The following is a 20,281-nucleotide window of genomic DNA, read 5'->3' on the forward strand; positions in this document are numbered from 1 at the left end:
GTTGTTGTGCATCTGGCTATGGGAGTACATACAGCCATGTGCTTCTTGGTCTTCTTCCACTCTCCACCAGCCACTACATGGTTGTGTTACAGGGGAGCAAGAAACTGCTGGGTTGTAAGGAAGGGGAGAGGAGAGGCAGGACATAATTCTGCCTGGACAAAACTTTATGCCTCATCTCCTAGTGCTTGTGGTTAATATAATTTTATGAAGGAATATTTGGCAACAATCATAGCTGGTCCACCAATGTGGGGGTAAAATAGGATGTGAGCACAAGACCTCCAAATCTCTAGGCTGGCTGTTTGGCTTCTGATTTCTTTTCAAGTTTTGTTTGTTTGTTTAGTTACAAACTGGCACAAAGTTAAGAACGCTTGAACCAAAGGAAAACTTGTGGATTCACTGCACCTAACCTACATATATAATCTCTCCATTTGGAACTATAGCCTTTCAGCAATAAATAGTAAGCAGCCTCAGTGATTCCTTACGATGAGTTAAGAGGAACAGAACAAGGTCTCCCTTACTAGAATGTAAATATTAATTCTGGAAACCACTCACCAAATACAGTGTAATAAAGCAGGGGGATTCTCTCTTGGAAGAGTGAAGAATTCTGTAGTTAAAAAGCAACAAAAGCAGGTGTAGCTGCATGGATGGCACATGAGGTCATTGCTCCCAAATAAGAATTCTTCCTCCAAATTAAATTTTTCTTTGGTCCCCAAATTTCTAGCATTGGAGTAACTTAAAACTTCAGTGGAAAATTTAGAAATACAGTGTAGGCATCCACAGAAAAGGGGGAAGGCAATGTTACCATGGCAATGCAAACACAGCAAATATAAGAATTCTAGGTGTGAACACTTTTCAGTGTCTCACTCTCTACAATACGAGAAATTTGGGGACTGAAAGAAAATTTCATGGGGGGGCAGAGTTCTTATTTGGGGTGGTAATGGCCTCATGTTGCTCCCTGCATAGCTGCCCCCCTGAAAAGGGGTAGGCTTACCTGGTATCCGGTGAAAAAGAAGACCAGATGAGGATAAGGCTTTCTATTTATGTCCCATTGTGTATCCATGTACATACACTGGACGTTGGGAGAATCCAAGCACAGGGTGTGGAAGGTGTGCCTGCAGTACAAGTAGATTATGGCCAGTAAATTTATGTGTAAAGCATGTTTTTTTTTTTTAAATTGTTCTCAATTTTATTGTTGATTTTTATGACTGTTTATTGTTATGATGGTTTAATGTTGATTTTTATTATATTGATTTATTGTTGGTTTTACATTTTTGTTTTTATCGCAAGACACTTTGGACACGGTTGAGAGGCACATTATGAATGATGGATGGTGTGCAAACTTTAACAAATGTAAAATTAAATCCTTTGTTCCTATCTCACCACCCTGGCTCCTAACCACAGGGACGTGAACATTGTAATTCTATGGAGCGCAGGTCCATAACAAAAGCAATTTCAGCATCTGCATAGTCCCCAGGGTTTTTTCAGAAAATCTGTTTCAGTTAAACCAGCTTCAAAATGGTATGTACACAGTTCCAAGGCTCTGTTAACATTAGGCAAGTGAGACAGCTCCTTCACGCAGCAGATTTCGGGTGTCTCGAAAGGGTAACAAACTGCAAGGTTATTTAATTTGTCAGTATTGTATTTTTACTGTTATGAATAGGAAGAGATCCTGCAAGGATTTTTTTTTCCTCCTGTGCCAAAATAACCTGCCTGTGTTTGGATACTATGTATCTTTAACTGGATGGGAGAAGGTCATGGAGGATGGTGGCTTTCATGTCAGTGAGTCAGTGAATCTGCTCCAAGGTTTAGCCTGAACGTTAAAGAGGCTATCCAAGGTGCTGAACTTGTTTTGGCACTAGTGTTTTGGCTCATTCAAAATTCATCCGGATAGCTCATTTAAAGTTCGAATTGAAACCCAGGAAAGACACGCTGTTGCCACTGACATAGAAGCCAGCAGCAAAATGTCTTAGGCCAGTCCTGCCAGTATGGTAAGGGTCTACTGTCAAATTGGGCATCTAACTGAGGAGATATTTCAGTGTGGAAAGAAGTGAACGTGAGTCAGTTACCATTCTTAATTTTAGGTATGATTAGGCAAAGCACAGATTTAAGCATCCTTGGTGGCTGCTCTTTGGCCTGGAGATTTCTAATAGTCTTGATTTTTTTCAGAAATAGCATGTGATGTTAGGTTTGGCAGATGTAAATGGAAAGGATCAGCCTTTTGAAAGGGACAGTCAGGAAAGTAACTATTTCCTCTACCAGTTTTGTATCTATGGGCTATATCCAAGCTCTGTATTTCAGTATTTTTGTTTTGTAATATAGCCTCAGATATCACCTGTCAGTCCTGGATACATAATTAATAGTGCCAACCTTAACTTGGATTATTATGATCAGTGCTGACTTAAGTCTAGATTGTGCTGACACCAATAAAGCAGGCTTACCCAGGATAACATTTTATAAAGGCAGGATTATTATCCTGGAATATCCCCACAAATATCTTCTGCTGTTGAGGGGGTTATTCTAGAGAAGAAGAGAAATACTTACTTTCTGGAAACAAGTACCTAAAGAGCTGTCACGATGAATGGAACAGAAGGTCAAAATTTCTACATTCCCATGTCTAACAAGACTGGTGTTGTTCGGAGTCCTTTTGAATATCCTCAGTACTATTTGGCAGACCCTTGGCAGTTCTCTGCGCTGGCTGCTTACATGTTTCTTCTGATTCTTCTGGGATTTCCTATCAACTTCCTGACTCTCTTTGTCACCATCCAGCACAAGAAACTCAGGACGCCCCTGAATTACATCCTTCTAAATCTGGCCATAGCCAATCTCTTCATGGTTTTAATAGGCTTTACCACCACCATGTACACATCTATGAATGGATATTTCATTTTTGGGACGATAGGATGCAACGTTGAAGGCTTCTTTGCTACACTGGGCGGTAGGTGTCATTGTGCTAGACATTAACCATAGAAAACAAATCCAAATATAAGATTTTTATTCTAGGGTTCTCAGGATGTTAACTGAAACTCTAAAAAATGTGAATATCTGGAGGTCCTAGTAACATTTTGCTATGTAGATTTGTACTAAGATGGTAGCTTGGGTAGCACATTAGTAGAACTGACTGGGATCAAGTCTAACACATTTTCTTCCCTATTAGAGTAAACAAAGTAAATCAATAGGGAATCAGTATGTCTGCACTTAGATAAATTCTATTGATTTAATGAGTTTACACTAGCTGGGACTATCAATTGAATTTAGGGGTGAGCCATTGAAAATGGTGGTAAATGGTTAAAACCAGGTTCATTTTCAAATGCACAGTAGAAAGATTGTCACAATATATGGATTTTTGCACCATTCTTCCTAGACAGAGCTGTGGCTATTCTCTGGTTCCAACAGAAGACTTTTGGAGATGTGTCCTGCATGTCTCACACCTTAGTTGAAAAGGCAGACTTAATGAAGCCATTTTTTTCTTCCACATGTCAGGCAAGAATGAAAGCAAATTGTCATTAACAACCACAAGAACAAAAAAAGCCAGATGAAAAATCTTGCTATGCTCATGTCAGTTTCAGTCTTTACCTTTCAATCATTTTGATTCTGTGATGTATCTTCCTTCTTAAAAAACAAAACAAAAACTGGTTCACTCACTTGACATACAGTCCTCAGGGCAAAGAAGACCTAAATCTGAAATAAAACAAAACTAGCAAAAAGCAAACAAACTATCAAATTGGCTCAGCTTCTTTAGACTGCCTCTATCCATGACCAAGAAGGGCAAAAATCCAAGTATTATTCCTTTTACACTTGCTTCCATACAACCCCTATTCATTTCCCTGTGGCTTGTAAGGAAGCAAGCGTCTACAAAGCATTTGCTCCCAAGTTGTGGTTTAGCTACAGGCAGACAACAGAGAAAATACATTTTCGCTCAAGACTCAAGAGTGATATGACTCAAACACATACCTGTCAAGTGCCCCTTCTTGGGAGGGATACCCAGTACTTAGCCTACTCTTCAAGGAGTGAAAAATGTGAGTAACAACTATGGGGTGATGGAGAATCTTTTATGAAAGGATTAAAACAAATGTAGTATGTGCTTAAAGCTCAAGCTCAGTGTGATGGCAAAAGTGCAACATGATTAGATGTGCTAGCAGTGGCTTCGATGTAGTTTTACTTACGTTTTTGATCCATTTGGTAGGATTTTGAATTAGTTACTGTAGCTGGAAGATGGTTTAGATTCCCTTTCAGAAAAGAAAGGTTTTGAAAGGAAAGAATGAATTCAGATCTGTCCCAATCATACCACAAATGCAGCAAAAGTGGGTGGGCAGCCTAATGTAATGAGGAAAACAAGCATTTGAGAGAGAAGTGCTCAACTCTTTCCCCATAGATTTCAAAGACATAGCCATGTTAGTCTAGAAAATCAGTATGCAAAGGGAGACTAAATGAAAGAGTGAAGTTGGTAGCATGAGCTTTTGTAGACTTGAGTCTACTTCCCATACAACTGAAGAAGTAGGCTCAAGTTTACAAAAGCTCATGCTACCAACTTCTCTGTTTCAGTTAGTCTCAAAAGGTGCTACAAGTTCTCTTTGCATATTCTGTGTCCATAATTCACCTTCCTGTACTTGGTTCATGATCCCACTTTCCCCTCCTTCCTTCTTCCTAGAAGTGTACTTAGCCAAGAGAGAAGCAAATGGGACTAGGAAACAACTACATAGCTTTTGTCATTGAAACAGTGAAAAGCAATACGGAAATGTTGGGAATGATTAAATGAATCAGTAACAAACATGAGGAGAGTTCAGCTCCCTCATCCCTTTGCTCTCAAACTGGACTCCATTCAACCCCTTCAACTTGTGTTCTGTACTGCAGAGGCAGCGCTTGACTTAATTTCCAAGGTCACATGTGGTTTGAACATCAAAAAATAAGGCAGTCAGGAAGGGGTCTGACCAGACGTAAGAGCACACCATAGAGTAATAGACAATAGAAGCACATTGTAAAGTTTAATAATATGGTCCGATATTTGTGCCTTGAAAGCCAGTCAGGAATGTAATTCTGCCTGGCAGTACTTCTTTGGTGTCTCAGGCAGAGGTCTTTCCAGTACCAATTAGTTTTTAAACTGAGATGCTAGGGTTTAACTCTGGGACTTTCTCCATGGAAAGCATGTGTTCTACCACTGAACTATGATCTCTCTGCCAAATGTTCCTAATATTTTAAGTGCCATTTGCTCTTGTCATCATTAAAAACAAAAACCAGTGGAAAGAAAGAAGAATCCTTTTAATTCTTAAAGGAAGTGGCTTTTCTATTTCTCCGTTTGTTGGCTATTTCTAGAATCTCATGATGGGAAAAAGTTGGAATATAAATTAAATATCTCTTTTGCTCTCTTTCAGGTGAGATAGCTCTGTGGTCTCTGGTAGTCTTGGCTGTTGAAAGATATGTAGTGGTCTGCAAGCCTATGAGCAATTTCCGTTTCAGTGAGACCCACGCCATCATTGGGCTAGGTTTCACTTGGATCATGGCATTGGCCTGTGCTGGTCCTCCTCTCCTGGGATGGTCAAGGTAGGTATGCATGAAATCTCTGGCATGAATAATTTATGAGTAGTACATGATAGAAAAGAAAGGGAAAATGGATCAAAAGGATTGCTTAGAGGTCTCCAGCACTCAGAGACAAAGTCTACCAGGCACATCTTGTGTTAGGCAAATTATAATGTAAATGTACCAGAATGACAGAACAATAACTGGGGAGATTTCTGCAATGTAAAAAGCATTTGCAGGGTTTCCAAAGTAAAAATTAGAGAGGGCTTCTGTACCTTTAATGGTTGCGTAGAAGAATAAAATTCAGCAGGTGTTATTGTCATGCAACCAGGTAATAAGCAACACTTGATGGAATTCCCTCTTGTACACAACCACTAAATGTACAGGAGATCTCGTACTTTTTACTCTAGCAGCCTTACAGTTTTGGCAAAGGTTCATGTAATCTAGGATCATGTGTGTTCAGCACAAGGAAGAAACACTACAGTTTTAAGCAGGACAGTAAGGAAGCTTTGAAAGCAAGCATGTAAGCATATTTTCGGGTCCCATGTCTACTTCTTGGGGGTATGATGTGGGGCAGATGCTATTGCAGTATTTTGTTTGTGCAGCATCTCAACTGATGTTCTGCTTGTTCTAAATAAACCCAAATTTTATCCAGACACTGTAAGTCTCCAGGAATCTCATGTTCCAAAAGCAATTAAACCAGAGTGACTCCTTCTCATCATTCTGAGAGATAGCGTGTGCATTAACAATATGAATCCCAAAATTCAAATATCCAAATTACTCAAATTGTTAGATCCGCTAAGTCAATGGGAACTTGGTAATACGTATGTTAGATCCACTGATTCAGTGGGTCTACTATAGTTGGCCACAGTGCCATCACTGCAATGTTATTGTGCAGACTGAAATCCACACTAACACATTTTGGTTTGACTGTAGGTACATCCCGGAAGGCATGCAGTGCTCATGTGGAGTTGATTATTATACCCCAAACCCAGAGGTCCACAATGAATCCTTTGTCATCTATATGTTTTTGGTCCATTTCGTCACACCATTGACAATTATATTCTTCTGCTACGGGCGCCTTGTCTGTACGGTTAAAGCGGTATGTAATCCTATGGGAGGGTGATTGCCTGACACAAGCCAGATCAGAGTGAAAATAGGTAATCCTCTCATAATGTTCAGTCCTGTGAGAGGAGACTAAGCAATAGAGGTGTTAGGTAAATGCAAGTTTTGACTTTGTAGCTTGGGTTTATATGTTAAACAATTAGAAACTAACTCTTTATTGTACAGGAATAGCAGGCAACTTCCTGGTATGTGTGTTGAATGTGTGTGGTGCGGTGATGATCCCCGTCACCACAGAGGGGGCCACATTGGTGACTCTCCTGTCAAAGACTCATAAACACAGCAGCAAATTCAGTTGATCTCTATGATGCAGGAGGGTGACAGAATGTGCTCCTGCACTGTAAAGTCCTAGTAGAGTGTCCCTTCAGCAAAATGAAAGGGAGTTTCATGAATTTTGGCAGGGCCAGATTTCAATGGCATGCTTCTTTTGTCAGTGCCAGTGGCAAATGGGGAGGGAGGATGCACAAAAGTGGTTGGAAGGGTGATGTGCTAGAAAGGATTGGTGGTTTTAATTGCACAAGGTTGCACATGGCCCCCATGTGCTATGTTTTCAAATGCACAATATGTCAATTCCCAAGCTGTACTGTTGCAGAGTGCTTACTGCCCACTGTTGTCCTGCTTCTAGGCTGCAGCTCAACAACAAGAGTCTGCCACCACCCAGAAAGCTGAGAGAGAAGTCACTCGCATGGTCATCCTCATGGTCATTTCCTTCCTGATTTGCTGGGTCCCCTATGCCAGCGTTGCTTTCTACATCTTCACTCACCAAGGATCTGACTTTGGCCCTGTCTTTATGACCATCCCAGCCTTCTTTGCTAAGAGTTCAGCTATCTACAATCCGGTGATTTACATCTTAATGAACAAACAGGTAACTTGGCAATCTTGCCTGAGCTTTTTCAACAATATAATAACACTCAAGAGTTTATGGCACTTTCCCTAAGTGCTTAAAGTGCTCCCTATATACACTGCCTTAATAATTCTTGTAACAAACCCTGTAGGTTAATCCTCCCTATTACAAATGCAGGTGTATGTGTGTGTGGCACATACTGAGAGACAGAGACTTCCCTAAGCAAGTTCATTGCTTAGAAGAGGCTTGAACTAGGCTCTTTTATACAATAAATTTATCCTCACAGCGTTTTGCTCCTTCCCAATTGTGCTCAGAATATAATGCATCTCTTGGTGGGTGGCAGTGGTGGTTAATCTGAAAAATCCCTAATCACCTGTTTCAAGTCAAATAGCATGGCAAGGGACCAAGAGAAGATGTTCTTACAAACACTCTGGAGGAGGATGCTTGCTTTCAGCAGTTTGCCAGAAAGCCTCCACTGCCTTTCTTTTTATCAAAACAGCAAGCTGCTAATGGTGCTCACCATTGGTGAACCATTCAGGGCAATAGGACTAAGCCTAAGCACTTTTCAGTCTATGAATTATAGCTTTATCAATTATTTCACTGAGAGTTAGTTTGTGCCAAGGAATCAGCATACAGTCCCAGAGGATTTTCACTTGCTTTGAAATACAGGACTGTCTTTCTTATCTAAATGGGCCCAGAGGTACAAAATAAAACAGAATGGTGTTCACATGTGGAGGAGAGAATTCATGTAGCCCTCCAGCCATTGTTAGATTGCATCTCACATAAGCCCTAGCCAGTGGTGAAGAATGCTGGGAGGTGCAGGCCAACAACATCTAGGGAAGGCCACACAATACCCACCTTTGACTATCAGGTTATAATAACAGCAGAGGAATGAACAGCCTTTTTGTTGTTGTTATATGTCTTCAAGTTGTTTCTGACTAATCTTGACTCTGAGGTGAAACTGTCACTGGGTTCTCTCAGAAAGATTTGTTCCAAGTGAGTTTGCCACTGCTTTCCTTTGAGGCTGGAAGAGTTTGACTTGTCCAGGGTCACCCAGGCTGCATCTGCACTGCAGAAACAATCCAGTTTGACACCACTTTAACTGCCATGACTCAGTGCTATGGAATTCTGGGAACTGTATTTTGTTGTGGCACCAGAGTAATCTGAGTGAGAAGCTTAAATGTCTCGCACAACTACAGTAGATAGCCATGGCAGTTAGAATGATATCAAACTGGATTATTTCTACAGTGCGGATACAACCCCTGTGGGTTTTCATGGCAGAGTTGGGATTTTAACCCTGGTCTCCTTGGAGTCCTAGTACAGAACTCAAACCACTGCATCATACTGGCTCTCTCTGCTCAAATTCAGGAGATTTGTGGAGCCAGTTTTCACGTGGTCTGTTTGGATGCCCAGAGGCTCTGCTGTCCCTTTTACATGGCTTCTACAGCAGGTTCCTGATGCTGAAATTTTTACATGCCACTGCTATTGTTATTTTATTTTTACAGTTCCGCAACTGTATGATCATGACCCTCTGCTGTGGAAAGAATCCTTTGGCTGAGGAGGACACTTCTGCTGGCACAAAGACAGAGACGTCTACAGTCTCCACGAGTCAGGTTTCCCCTGCATGAATTCGCCAAGAAAATCTTTAACTTTGACATGTTTCATTTGCATGGTTGCACTGCCACCCACACAATCTGCAGCAAGCTATTTGCAACTCAGATGGCAGAATGAACTGTGACTATCAGGCAAGCAAGATAATAGTCACTTTTACGGCCACATTTGATATGGATATCAATCCAGACCCATGGCCATGACAAGTCACACACATTAGATTCTAGAATTCCCCTCTCCATCTAAGACCACACATGCAAATCAAGTTCCTTATTTAGTGCTTGCATTGTCACAATCCCTTTTATTCTGTTCTACAGCTGCTCCATCTGTGTATATAAGCTTGCCTGAGGATGTGTAACTATACCTAAGGATCCATTCCCACTTTTGGCCTTTCCATCTTCCTCACAGTCTCTTTTCCAAAATTTATATAAAATGAAAAATTGCTCATTTGGGGATAGCAATCAAATTTGGGTTCTACTTTTGTTTGTATCATGTCTTATGTCAAGACTTATTGGAGTTTTAATTTAAAATAAATAATTAATGAACCTCAGTTTTGGGTACTAGGAGTGAATCTAAATTTATATTGGTTTCATTTATCATCATAGAACTTCGTAGCATAACACAGAATTTTGTTTATCTTCAAGTAAATACAAGTTTAAGTGCAATAAACATGTTGTACCCCCACTAACATCAGTGCCCATATGTTGTTGGTGAAAATTGTTACAGGAAGGATTTTCAGTTCAGTTCAGACATGTTCTCTGTTAGCATATCCCTCTCTCTTTATCTGCATATCTATTTCCCCAGAGTTTTTGCAACTTCAGTGCCGATCAGCATTCAAGGGCAGTTTACAGAAAACAAAAACCCATGGATATTAAGAATGATTAAGTAAACTGAGAGAAGAAAATACTCCATCAGGAAAGGCTATTGGAAAGATCAATTCTGCCCCCCCACCCCAAGAAATGTGATTCAGGGTGCTGTGTGCTGCTTGGAAAGAGAAAGCAGGTTTATCCAAAACTGGATTAAAAAAAATGGACACCAAAGTTCACAAAAGCAAACTGCTAAAGCAGTGAGGCTTCTCTGGAGTTACATGTGGGAGGAAAAATGGGAAACTTTCCACCCACAGGCTCCCTCAAATTAACTTGGGGTCCAGACTGAAGTCATCAGATGGTCATCAGAAAAAAACATTCCAAAAACAGCAGAAAGATAATACTATAAGATTATGTTTGGTATTGAACAGTAGCAAATTAGGCATCTATGAGATAAGTCTATGTAGTGCAACAATGTTCCACAGGTAGAATGTCACCACTGAAAAGGTGTCCTTCCTGGCTGCTATCCTCTTTACCTGAGCAGGTGGGGGACCTGGACCCAGCAAGTGAGTGGGGTTGGTAATTGCTAGAATCATAGTTAAAACACAGACTGCGTGAGAGGAATATGTATCAATATGACAACCAGTTAACTGTATTTTAATATTATACTATCTTATGACATGCTGTGTTTTAGATTCTGTATCTCTGTTTTGGTTTTTCTTAAATCAACTGCCCTGAAAAATCTTCAATCTAATCTGTGTTGGAGAAATAACACAGTTTGATGCTGCTTTAACAGACTTGGCTCAATGCTAAGGAATTCTAGGATTTGTAGTTTTGTGAGATATTTAGCCTTCTCTGTCAGAGAACTCTGGTGCCACAACAAACTGCGAATTCCAGGATTCCATAGCACTGAGCCATGTAACTGTTACATGGATTTGTAATTGGTTGACTGGCTGAACCCAAAGAGTGCTCAACAAGGGCTCCTTTTCATCCTGAAGAGAAGTGACCAGTGGGGTCCCACAGGGCTCTGTGCTGGGCCTAGTGCTATTCAACATCTTTATCAATGACTTGGATGACAGAATTGGGAGCATACTTATCAAATTTGCAGATGACACCAAATTAGGAGGAATAGCTAACACCCCAGAGGACAGGATCAAAATTCAAAATGACCTGAATAGACTAGAAAGCTGGACCACAGCTAACAAAATGAACGTCAATAGGGAGAAATGTAAGGTACTGCACTTAGGGTGGAAAAATAAAATGCACAGATATAGGATGGGGACATCTGGCTGAATGAAACTACGTGTGAAAGGGACCTAGGAGTCCAAGTAGACCACAAGTTGAACATGAGTTAACAGTGCAATGTAACAGCTAACCAGGCCAATGCGATTTTAGGCTGCATCAATAGAAGTATAGTGTCTAGATCAAGGGAAGTAATAGTTCCACTATATTCTGCTTTGGTCAGGCCCCACCTGGAATATTGTGTCCAGTTCTGGGCACCACAATTCAAAAAGGATGTGGAGAAACTGGAGCATGTCCAAAGGAGGGCAACTAAAATGGTGGAGGGTCACAAAACCATGTTCTATGTTTAGCCTGGAGAAGAGAATAAATAAATAAATAATAAATAATTAAAATGTTTATTTGTATCCCGCTTTTCTATGATGAGACAATCAAAGCGGCTCACAACACATTAAAATCCACATTTACAACATTGTGTCCCAAATTCCCCCCCTTAAAACAGGATTAAACATGTTACAATTAAAATATCTATTAAAACAGAATTAAAAATATATATTTATAATGAGGACAGAGAAGATTAAGAGGTGATATGATAGCCCTGTTTAAATACTTGAAGGGATGTCATATTGAGGAGGGAGTTGACTTGTTTTCTGACTAGGACCCGGAGCAATGGATGCAAGCTACAGCAAAAGAGATTCCACCTCAACATTAGGAGGAACTTCCTGACAGTAAGGGCTGTTCAACAGTGGAACAAACTCCCTCGGAGTGTAATAGAGTCTCCTTCCTTAGAGGTCTTTAAGCAGAGGCTGGATGGCCATCTGTCGGGGATGCTTTGACTGAGAGTTCCTGCATGGCGGGGGGGTTAGACTGGATGGCCCTTGTGGTCTCTTCCAACTCTATGATTCTATGATTCAGTTAAAGTGGTGTCAAACTAGACTATTTCTGCAGTGCAGATGCAACTCTAGTCCTGGGAGAAAGGCAGGATAAGAAAGAAAGAAAGAAAGAAAGAAAGAAAGAAAGAAAGAAAGAAAGAAAGATTGGTTACTGATCAAAACCTGAAGAGAAGCAAAGTATATAAACATCAAAAATCCACAAAATAGCAATACCTTTATTGGAACAACCAAAATGCACAAAAGACACGATGTAAGCTTACCAAAGCTCCACTGGCTTCTTCATCAGGCAAAGATGTTAAAAATCACACACGAGAAAGAGAGGAAAAAATATCTTAACTCTTTGCTGTACAGCCATCATGGCTATTCCTGGATATGTATTTTCTGAAGAGAAGCAATAATTCCAGGTTAGTGCCTATCAACATTTCCATATATTTGCCCATTCAAGATATATTTGATAATTTTAGTACTATCCTACTGATAGACAATGAAACTTTTAAAGAGTACATAAAACTTCCAGTTGCTTGCAAACCTCCCTCAGGATGGGCTGCTAGAAGAGTTACTTTTATAAACTACAGCCCCCAAACTCCCCAGATTCTGGGAGCTGTATTTTTTTTTAATGTAACTTTTCCATGTTCTGCAGAATATTTCCAAATCTTCTAGCTGCCGCAGGAGTGGGAGGATTAAAATGTTCATAAGCTGCAGCTTCTGTAAGAAGATTCAGATATGTGCTTTTAATACTGTTGAATGTCTTAATGTTTCAAGTACTTCCATGAAAGCTATTTTTGGCATGTTGGTTGCAAGCACATTTAATAGTCAGACTAGAGCAAGAGGATAGTGAGGGTGAAGATGCTGAACTGGAAGATGGCTTAGAAGGCAGAGAAATGAAGGGAGCCAAAATGGGAACCAAGAGCTACAACTGGTAGTGTACTCATGGAATTAGAGAGAAGGATAGATGGAGGAAGCAGAATGCTGACAGAAACAAAAGCAAGGTTGGGTCAGAGCTGTGATGGGATATTTTAATCTGTAAATTGCCCTGAGTGCCAATTTTAAGACAAAGCCAGGTTATAAAGATGATGGTGGTGACAGTGCTGGCGATGATAATGATGGTAGACCCCTAAAATGAAGTGGGGGGCTCATATTGAGCTTATGGACAAGAAAGGTTGGATACAGTTTACAAGTGGTGAATAATAGAATCATAAAGTTGGAACAACAAAGGCTATGTAGTCCAACCCTCTGCCATGCAGGAACTAAAGCATTCCTGAAAGTTATCTATCCAACCTCTGTTTAAAGGCCTCTAGAGCACCCTCTGAGGCAATCTATGCCACTGTTGAACCACTCTTGCAGTAGAAGAGTTCTTCCTGATGTTTAGGTGGAATATCCTTTCTTGTAATGTATATCCATTGGTTTGTGTGCTAGTCTCTGGATCAGCAGAAAACAAACTTGCTTCATGTTCTACGTGACATCCTCCAAATATTTAAAGGCCGCTATCATTTCAAACCTTTCTGAACAAAGTCTCCCTTGAAAACCGCATCACCATAAGTCAGAAATGACTAGAAGGCACACAACAATAACAAATCATATCAGCTCCCTTGGTCATTCCTCATAAGGCTTGATTTCCAGGGCTTTGAGCATCTTGGTTACCCTTCTCTGGACATGGTCTAGCTTGTCAATACCCTTTTTGAACTGTGGGGCCAAGAAATATTCCAGATGAGGTCTGACTGCAGAGTGACACTATTACTTCCCTCGGTCATGCAGAATATATAAGAACTCTGAGGGAGGAATAACAAGCGTGATCTGGAGAAGCAAAATGGTAAGAAAACCACAAAGAGAAGGATGCCTAAATTGTATTTATAACGACCCACCATATCTTTGATTCTGCACAGTTTCTGAATTGTGGGAATTACCTTATGTGATAATTCTCTTAGCTCCAATTTCGAGGAGGTTTATATAATTGAATTTTGTCTCATGAGTCATGTGCAGCATGAGAAGGCTATGTGAGTTCACTGACAGATTTACCTTACAGCAAAATCCCTTTTGCATGGTTGTGTGTGTGTGTCAAGCCATTTCTGATTTATGGCAATCTCAAGACAATGCTTGTTCTCTTGGCAAGATTTATGAGTTGATTTGCCATTGCCTTCCCCTGAGGCTGAGAGAGTGTGACTTGTCCATGGTCACCCAGTGGGTTTCATGGCCAAGCGGGAATGAAATCCTGGTCTCCAGAGTCATAGTCCAACACTCAAACCACTATACCACACTAGATCTCCATAATCTCATCAGGGCCCTGAAGAGCCCTGGCCCTAAATCACCCAGTGACCAGAGACAATTCTCCATTAAGTTGTGCTTTTTTGTTTTTCTCCGATCCATGTTTTTCTGCCTTGTATTTTCCCAGGGAGATGCCAACATTAATAGCTGAGTTTTGGACAGAATTCCACTCTCACATATACCACCATTACTGGAGTCATAATTTGGATGAATTTAGGACAGAACCTGGTGGGTTAGACTCCTGAATTTCAGTCCTTATTGAAATCCACCCCAATTTAAACACTTTTTATGTATGCCAGTTTGTTTTCAAGCCCTTTCCAATTTATGGAGACCCTAAGGTGAACTTACCATGGGGTCTTCTTGGCAGGTTTCTTTAGAGGGAGTTTATCACTGGTTGCATCCACACTGCAGAAATAATTCGTTTTGACACCACTTTAACTGCCATGGCTCAAGGCTATGGAATTCTGGGATCTGTAGTCTGTTGTGGCACCAGAACTATCTGACAGAGAAGGCAAAAGATTTCACAAAACTACAAATCCCAGAATTTCATAGCCTTGAGCCATGGCATTTAAAGTGGTGTCAAGATGGATTATTTCTGCAGTGTAGCATCAAACTGGATTATTTCTGCAGTGTGGATGCAGCCCTAGCCATCCTCTGAGGTTAGAAAATGTGACCTGCCCAAGGTCACCCAATGGATTTTCATGGCCAAGGCAGGATTTGAACGCTGGTCTCCAGAGTCATAGTCCAACACTAAATCACTACACCACATTGGCTCTTATGTATTGAATAAGTAGAATAAACGTACTGCAACCCATCATTCCTTTACTTATTTTCAGGCTTGCTTTATACTCTGCCTGGCTGCTGCAAAGAGAACTCAATTGGGAAGGGTTAGTCGCTTATCCATCTATTTTGCTGTTGTCTTCTCTCTGCTCCTGAAATACTATGCATAAATGATTTATGTCCTTAAAAAAAGAAAAGGGGGGGGGGGAAGCAAAGGCCTGTGTTAGAAGAGCCTTAGGCAGCCGAGACAGAGTCACAATATGTCTTCTTAGTACCGTGTGGCTGTTTCCATGGTAGCATACACAGGTTGTCATGCGGCTTCATTTCTCTCAGCTCCCCTCCTGTTTCCCAAATGGACCACACAGCTTCTGACCTTGAGTTTTGTACCCATCTCTGGTGGGCACCTTTTTAACTGCAATTCCATTTGGCGGCATGCCCAGTATCAGAAGCTCTTGGCCAACATACTCTCTTCAGAGGATTAATGGGCAACGCGCTTTTTCCTCACGCTGTAACAAGCAAACCAACTGAGCATATGGACCTGAGATGTTGACATATGTTTGAGGCGCTGCAAGATGGCATAGTGTAATTGTACTGAAGTATTTGGTTTTTTATTTTTTATTTTTAGCTCCGTTATTATTATTATTGTTGTTTTTTTAAAAAAATCTCACATTTTGCTTGGAATTATCAATGTTGGAGACTATTTCTGTTCAAGCCTGATGATCCTCTTCGGTTTTTAATCCGAGGCAGCTTTGCCGAGGGTGATAGGGAAGGTAGCAGGAAACAAGAAAGCTAAATCTTCAATAAAGAGCTATTTGCAAAGACTGCCCTTCTCATTAATTTTACTGACATTTCTACAAGTTAAGCTCTCTGTACTTAAGCTGTCACCTCATCACTTAAAAATAAAAAACTCAAAACTTTTCCTGGCATTTTAGAGTGTTCTGGTAGGAATAGAGGCACGCTGACAACTTCAGTATTGCATGGATATATTTTAATTTTTTTTAAAAAAACCTTAATAACAAGGTGTGCTATAAAATAGATCAGTGAAAGAAAAAAAGTGCCCACTTCCAATTTAGGATTTAAGCTTCGAATGATTCATTTTTATGATTAATCACCTGAAAGATTTTATGTTCCTTTTTGACAGTCTTCTGTTCTGTGCATATCAATGATGGCAGGGGTCAAACCTGTAAATAGCAGGAGCTATTTAGATACCCCAGGGAGAAAATACCAGTGCCAGAAACACCTGTAAGAAGACTCCCCCGAGGAGAGCCCAAGGTGTAGGATGTTCCACAACCCATTTCTGAAAAAGGTATTTAAAATGCAGAGCAGAAACAATGTCACGGCACTTACAGTACTAGTATTATTATTACATTTTCTATAAATATCCCACAAATGCCAGAGCTGAGCCAATGCGCTTCTCACTCTGACCCATCTTAAGACCAATATTTTCACTCCATTAGCAATGCAGATAATCACCACTTTGCCACAGAGATACCGGAGACTCTTTTAAAAAGAGTTTTTAAACTGCTGGCTTCCATTTGTCTAGGGCTGCATCTGCAACGGAGAAACAATCTAGTTTGACACCACCTTAATGACCATGGCTCAGTGCTCCAGAATTCCATAGCACTGAGCCATGGTTGTGATGTCAAATTGGATTATTTCTCCAGTGCAGATGCTGCCTATATTAGGGTGCCCATACCAGTTGGATACCTAGGGTTTATCTGGATTCTAGGCATGTCATGTAATGTTCTTTTGGACCAGGATTTCACCTGGATCCCAAGCTTCTAGCTCTTGTAGAAGCTAAGATATGGGGGGAAACATTGTGCAGTCAGGGCCTGTGATTTCTCCTGCTCTTCACCAGTCACAAAATGCAGTGTGTGTGTGTGTGTGTGTGGCTGCCACAGCTCAGTTATAAGTTGAGAGGGTGTTGACTGGCCAGCTGTGGCATAGTCCCACATGTGGAGCTTATACTAAGATGTGCCATACAAGATCTCAACCCCAGAAGGCAAAATTTTATATACACACATACATGCACAGGCATGTGCACATGCACAGACAAGCCATAGGATTTTTAAAAAAAGATATGCACAGACTCATAGAATACCACACTACACTGTCATAGTGCTATTTCCCCATATTTATTGCTATGGCTGCCTAATGTGGCATTATGGGGTATGTAGTTTAATGAGTCCTAAAAGCTCTCTGGCTGACAGTTCTATACATCCCAGAATTCCCTAGAAGGCCATCTTAGCAGTAAGAGTGGAATAGCAGTAGCACTTTACATTTCTATACCACTCTCTAAGCAGTTTATAATTGCTCCCAATAAGCTGGGCACTCATTTTACCAACCTATGGAAGGATGGAAGGCTGAGTCAACCTGGAGCCCTGCTGGTTCAAACTCACAACACTGATAACTTGACAAGGAAGAGCAGGAGCCGGACGAATCCCTAGGAGTGTTTTGTTTTCTTTTGCAATCCTGTATATTTTGCTGAAAAGTAAGTTGTTGCACTGAAAAAACAGGCACACCAGTAAAGGATTTCCAAAGCAACTACCTTATACATTGTGTTTCATGAACAGAGCAAAAACTGACGCAGTACAAAAATGCAGTTTACAGTTTTCTTCTCAGAAGTATAAAGGACTACTTTATTCAGGCATATGTATGGGCAGTGCAGTTTGACAGAATTCAAGACCATACTATTGTTTCTAGCAGCCACAGTTAAGATAATTCACAATCCAGCACAAGAACAGTCTGCCCTTTCTCCCATTATAACTCAGCTTTCACAAGAAGAAAGTGAATCAAATAGCTGACTGTGAATCTAATATGGGTTGAATACAATGGAATCAACACAAAACCATTTGTTCAGAAGCACAGTCTCCCAAGGCCAGCAAGAAAGAGAGAAAAAAGTAAATGAAATGACTAAATTCATAAACTGCATCCCAAATCTGCAAAAAATGCAGAAGTAACTAAAATATTACATTCATATTGAAAAGGCATGACACCATGCCTTCGTAAGCCACAACTGTAATATAATTCAATTGTACCTCTGTTATTAAATAAGGGAATTAATTACAGGTTAATAGTTATTTGTAAGTAGTTATTCCCAAGCTGTAGTTTAGGTTAATAGAAGGAAATACCATGGGTGCATCTCACAATCTCACAGTATAACTCCGCTGTTCTACAAATGTTGTGTCTGACTAAACCTGAAGTTGCTTCTGGCTCTGGATTCTGCACCTAGTGGTTTTTTAAAGCAAATTCTTTGCCTCTTCAAACTGTTGAACATTCAATTCATGCTTCCTTGTTATTGCAGTCAGATGTTTCAATCCATTGTGTGCCTTCCAAAAACTCTCTGTGATTCTGCTGTTGGAGTTCTAGCTTTTTCATTTCCAGCTTTAAAAGTGAAACATTTTCAGTGTTTTGTATTGTTTCCAAAATCTTTGTTAACTTGTCCTTCCCTGCTGGTTAATGTTCGCAAGAATCATTAGTTGGCTGGTTTTTAGAAGGCATTTCCCTTTCCTGTGCTAATGGCCTCACTGGTATAGAATAAGCAAGCTTAAATTAACAAGTACCTGCAGTGAATTATGCTTTAAAAAAAAACCCTTTCAATAAAACTCAGTATAATTCTCCAAATCAGGGCTGACAAAGAGAAATAGGTTGCTTTGGGCGACAGAATTAAGAACAGGAGTGGCAGGAAATATGATTGGCATCCTGTGAGTGACAGATGCATGTGTAAATCATGCTACACGTGTGAGATGAATGATTTACCTTGACAGAACAGGTGTATTTCTCTAACAGAGACAGAAGTAGATTTATGCATACAGCAATCGTTTGCACTGCAGTTGTGCCGTGCAATGCACGGGGTGGTTGCACACTGTGCTTTGTGGCTGTGCACTGTGTTTGGTGGTTATGCATTGAGAGCATGTGACTTGCCCAAAGGTTTCATAACCGAGTGGGGAATTGAATCCTGGTCTCCAGAGTCATGGTCTAACATTCAAACCACTACGCCACACTGGCTCTTTGAAACAGATATAGGGGGATAAATGCAGGTAGAATTTAATGTCTGCATTAAGCAGAAAGATTTCTGAAAAACATGGGATGAGATCCTGCATCAGAGACTATGATGTAAAACTTGATGGAGGTGGTGATGACGACAACGATGACAACAACAACGTTACTTTTTAATGCCTTTTCCACCAAAGGGTGGAACATCCAGGAGCCCTGGTGGTACAGGAGTTAAATGCCAGTGTCGTAGCCATTCACTCACAAACCACAAGCTTGTGAGTTCAATACCAGCCAGGGGCTCAGGGTTGGCTCAGCCTGGCATACTTCTGAGGTCGTTAAAATGAATATACAGCTTGTTGGGGGCAATTAGCTTACACATTGTAAACTGCTTAGGGAGTGCTTAAATACACTGATAAGCGGTATAGAAATGTACTTGCTATTGCTAACATCAAACATACACAGTCAGAGACAATGCTGCCAGAGCGATATTGCTGACATGATACACATCCATACTAATGAATTGGGACCATGCACGATAGGGCACTGTGCCTGATGTCAACATGCACAGTGGGGGCTGCGGGACACATTGTGCCTTGGAGTGTGTTGCAGATAGCCACACTGTTGGGTCTGCATTCGCAATGGTCCCAGTGACATATGCTCCCTTCCTGAGAATACAAATGCTGTGCAATGTGGCAATTCAACTTTACATCATTCTAAGTTGGTTTACAATGACAGAACCTCACAACAGGATGCCAGCTACTGGAGGTTTTTTTATTGCTTTGTTTCTGGCAGAAAACTACCCTGGGTTGGCATTGTCTCAAACTGCTGCCTTCTCAGACCCTGAGTGAGGCAAAGTGTTTCTGCCTATTTCTCATGGTCTGCATGACTCATAACAGAGTCTAAAGGCTGTGTGAGATACACACTGATTACATTGCCAGCTGCTATAGTGTGTGTGTGTGTGTGTCTATATCGGGGTCAGTAAATGTAAGAGGAATACAAACAAGGAGCAGCCAGTGAAACAGTGGCGGGATACACACCGCCATATAGTATGTATTGTATACGTACTAGGGTTAGGAAGGGGCGGTGCTTCTGCACCCCCATAACCCTAGTATGTATACAATACGTACAAGATGGCGGCGCCCCTTCCACATGGGCGCCGCCATCTTTACGTACTGGACGCATAGCGTAGCGTCCAGACGTGTCGCGGCGCCTAT

General features: G+C 40.8%; 1 protein-coding gene across 1 annotated transcript; it reads left to right on the plus strand.

Moving 5' to 3' along the window:
• The first annotated feature begins 2,515 nt into the window (after positions 1-2,515).
• On the plus strand, positions 2,516-9,679 carry RHO (rhodopsin). The gene is made up of 5 exons (XM_089520683.1): positions 2,516-2,935; positions 5,370-5,538; positions 6,451-6,616; positions 7,262-7,501; positions 8,986-9,679. Exons 1-5 carry the CDS (start codon positions 2,575-2,577, stop codon positions 9,106-9,108), a joined length of 1,059 nt encoding a protein of 352 aa, XP_089376809.1. The 5' UTR covers positions 2,516-2,574; the 3' UTR covers positions 9,109-9,679.
• The last annotated feature ends 10,602 nt before the right edge of the window (positions 9,680-20,281 follow it).

The sequence above is a fragment of the Sceloporus occidentalis genome, unplaced genomic scaffold, assembly GCF_023333645.1.
Source record: "Sceloporus occidentalis isolate IW3139 unplaced genomic scaffold, rSceOcc1.0.p SCAF_1, whole genome shotgun sequence".
Taxonomy (NCBI): domain Eukaryota; kingdom Metazoa; phylum Chordata; class Lepidosauria; order Squamata; family Phrynosomatidae; genus Sceloporus; species Sceloporus occidentalis.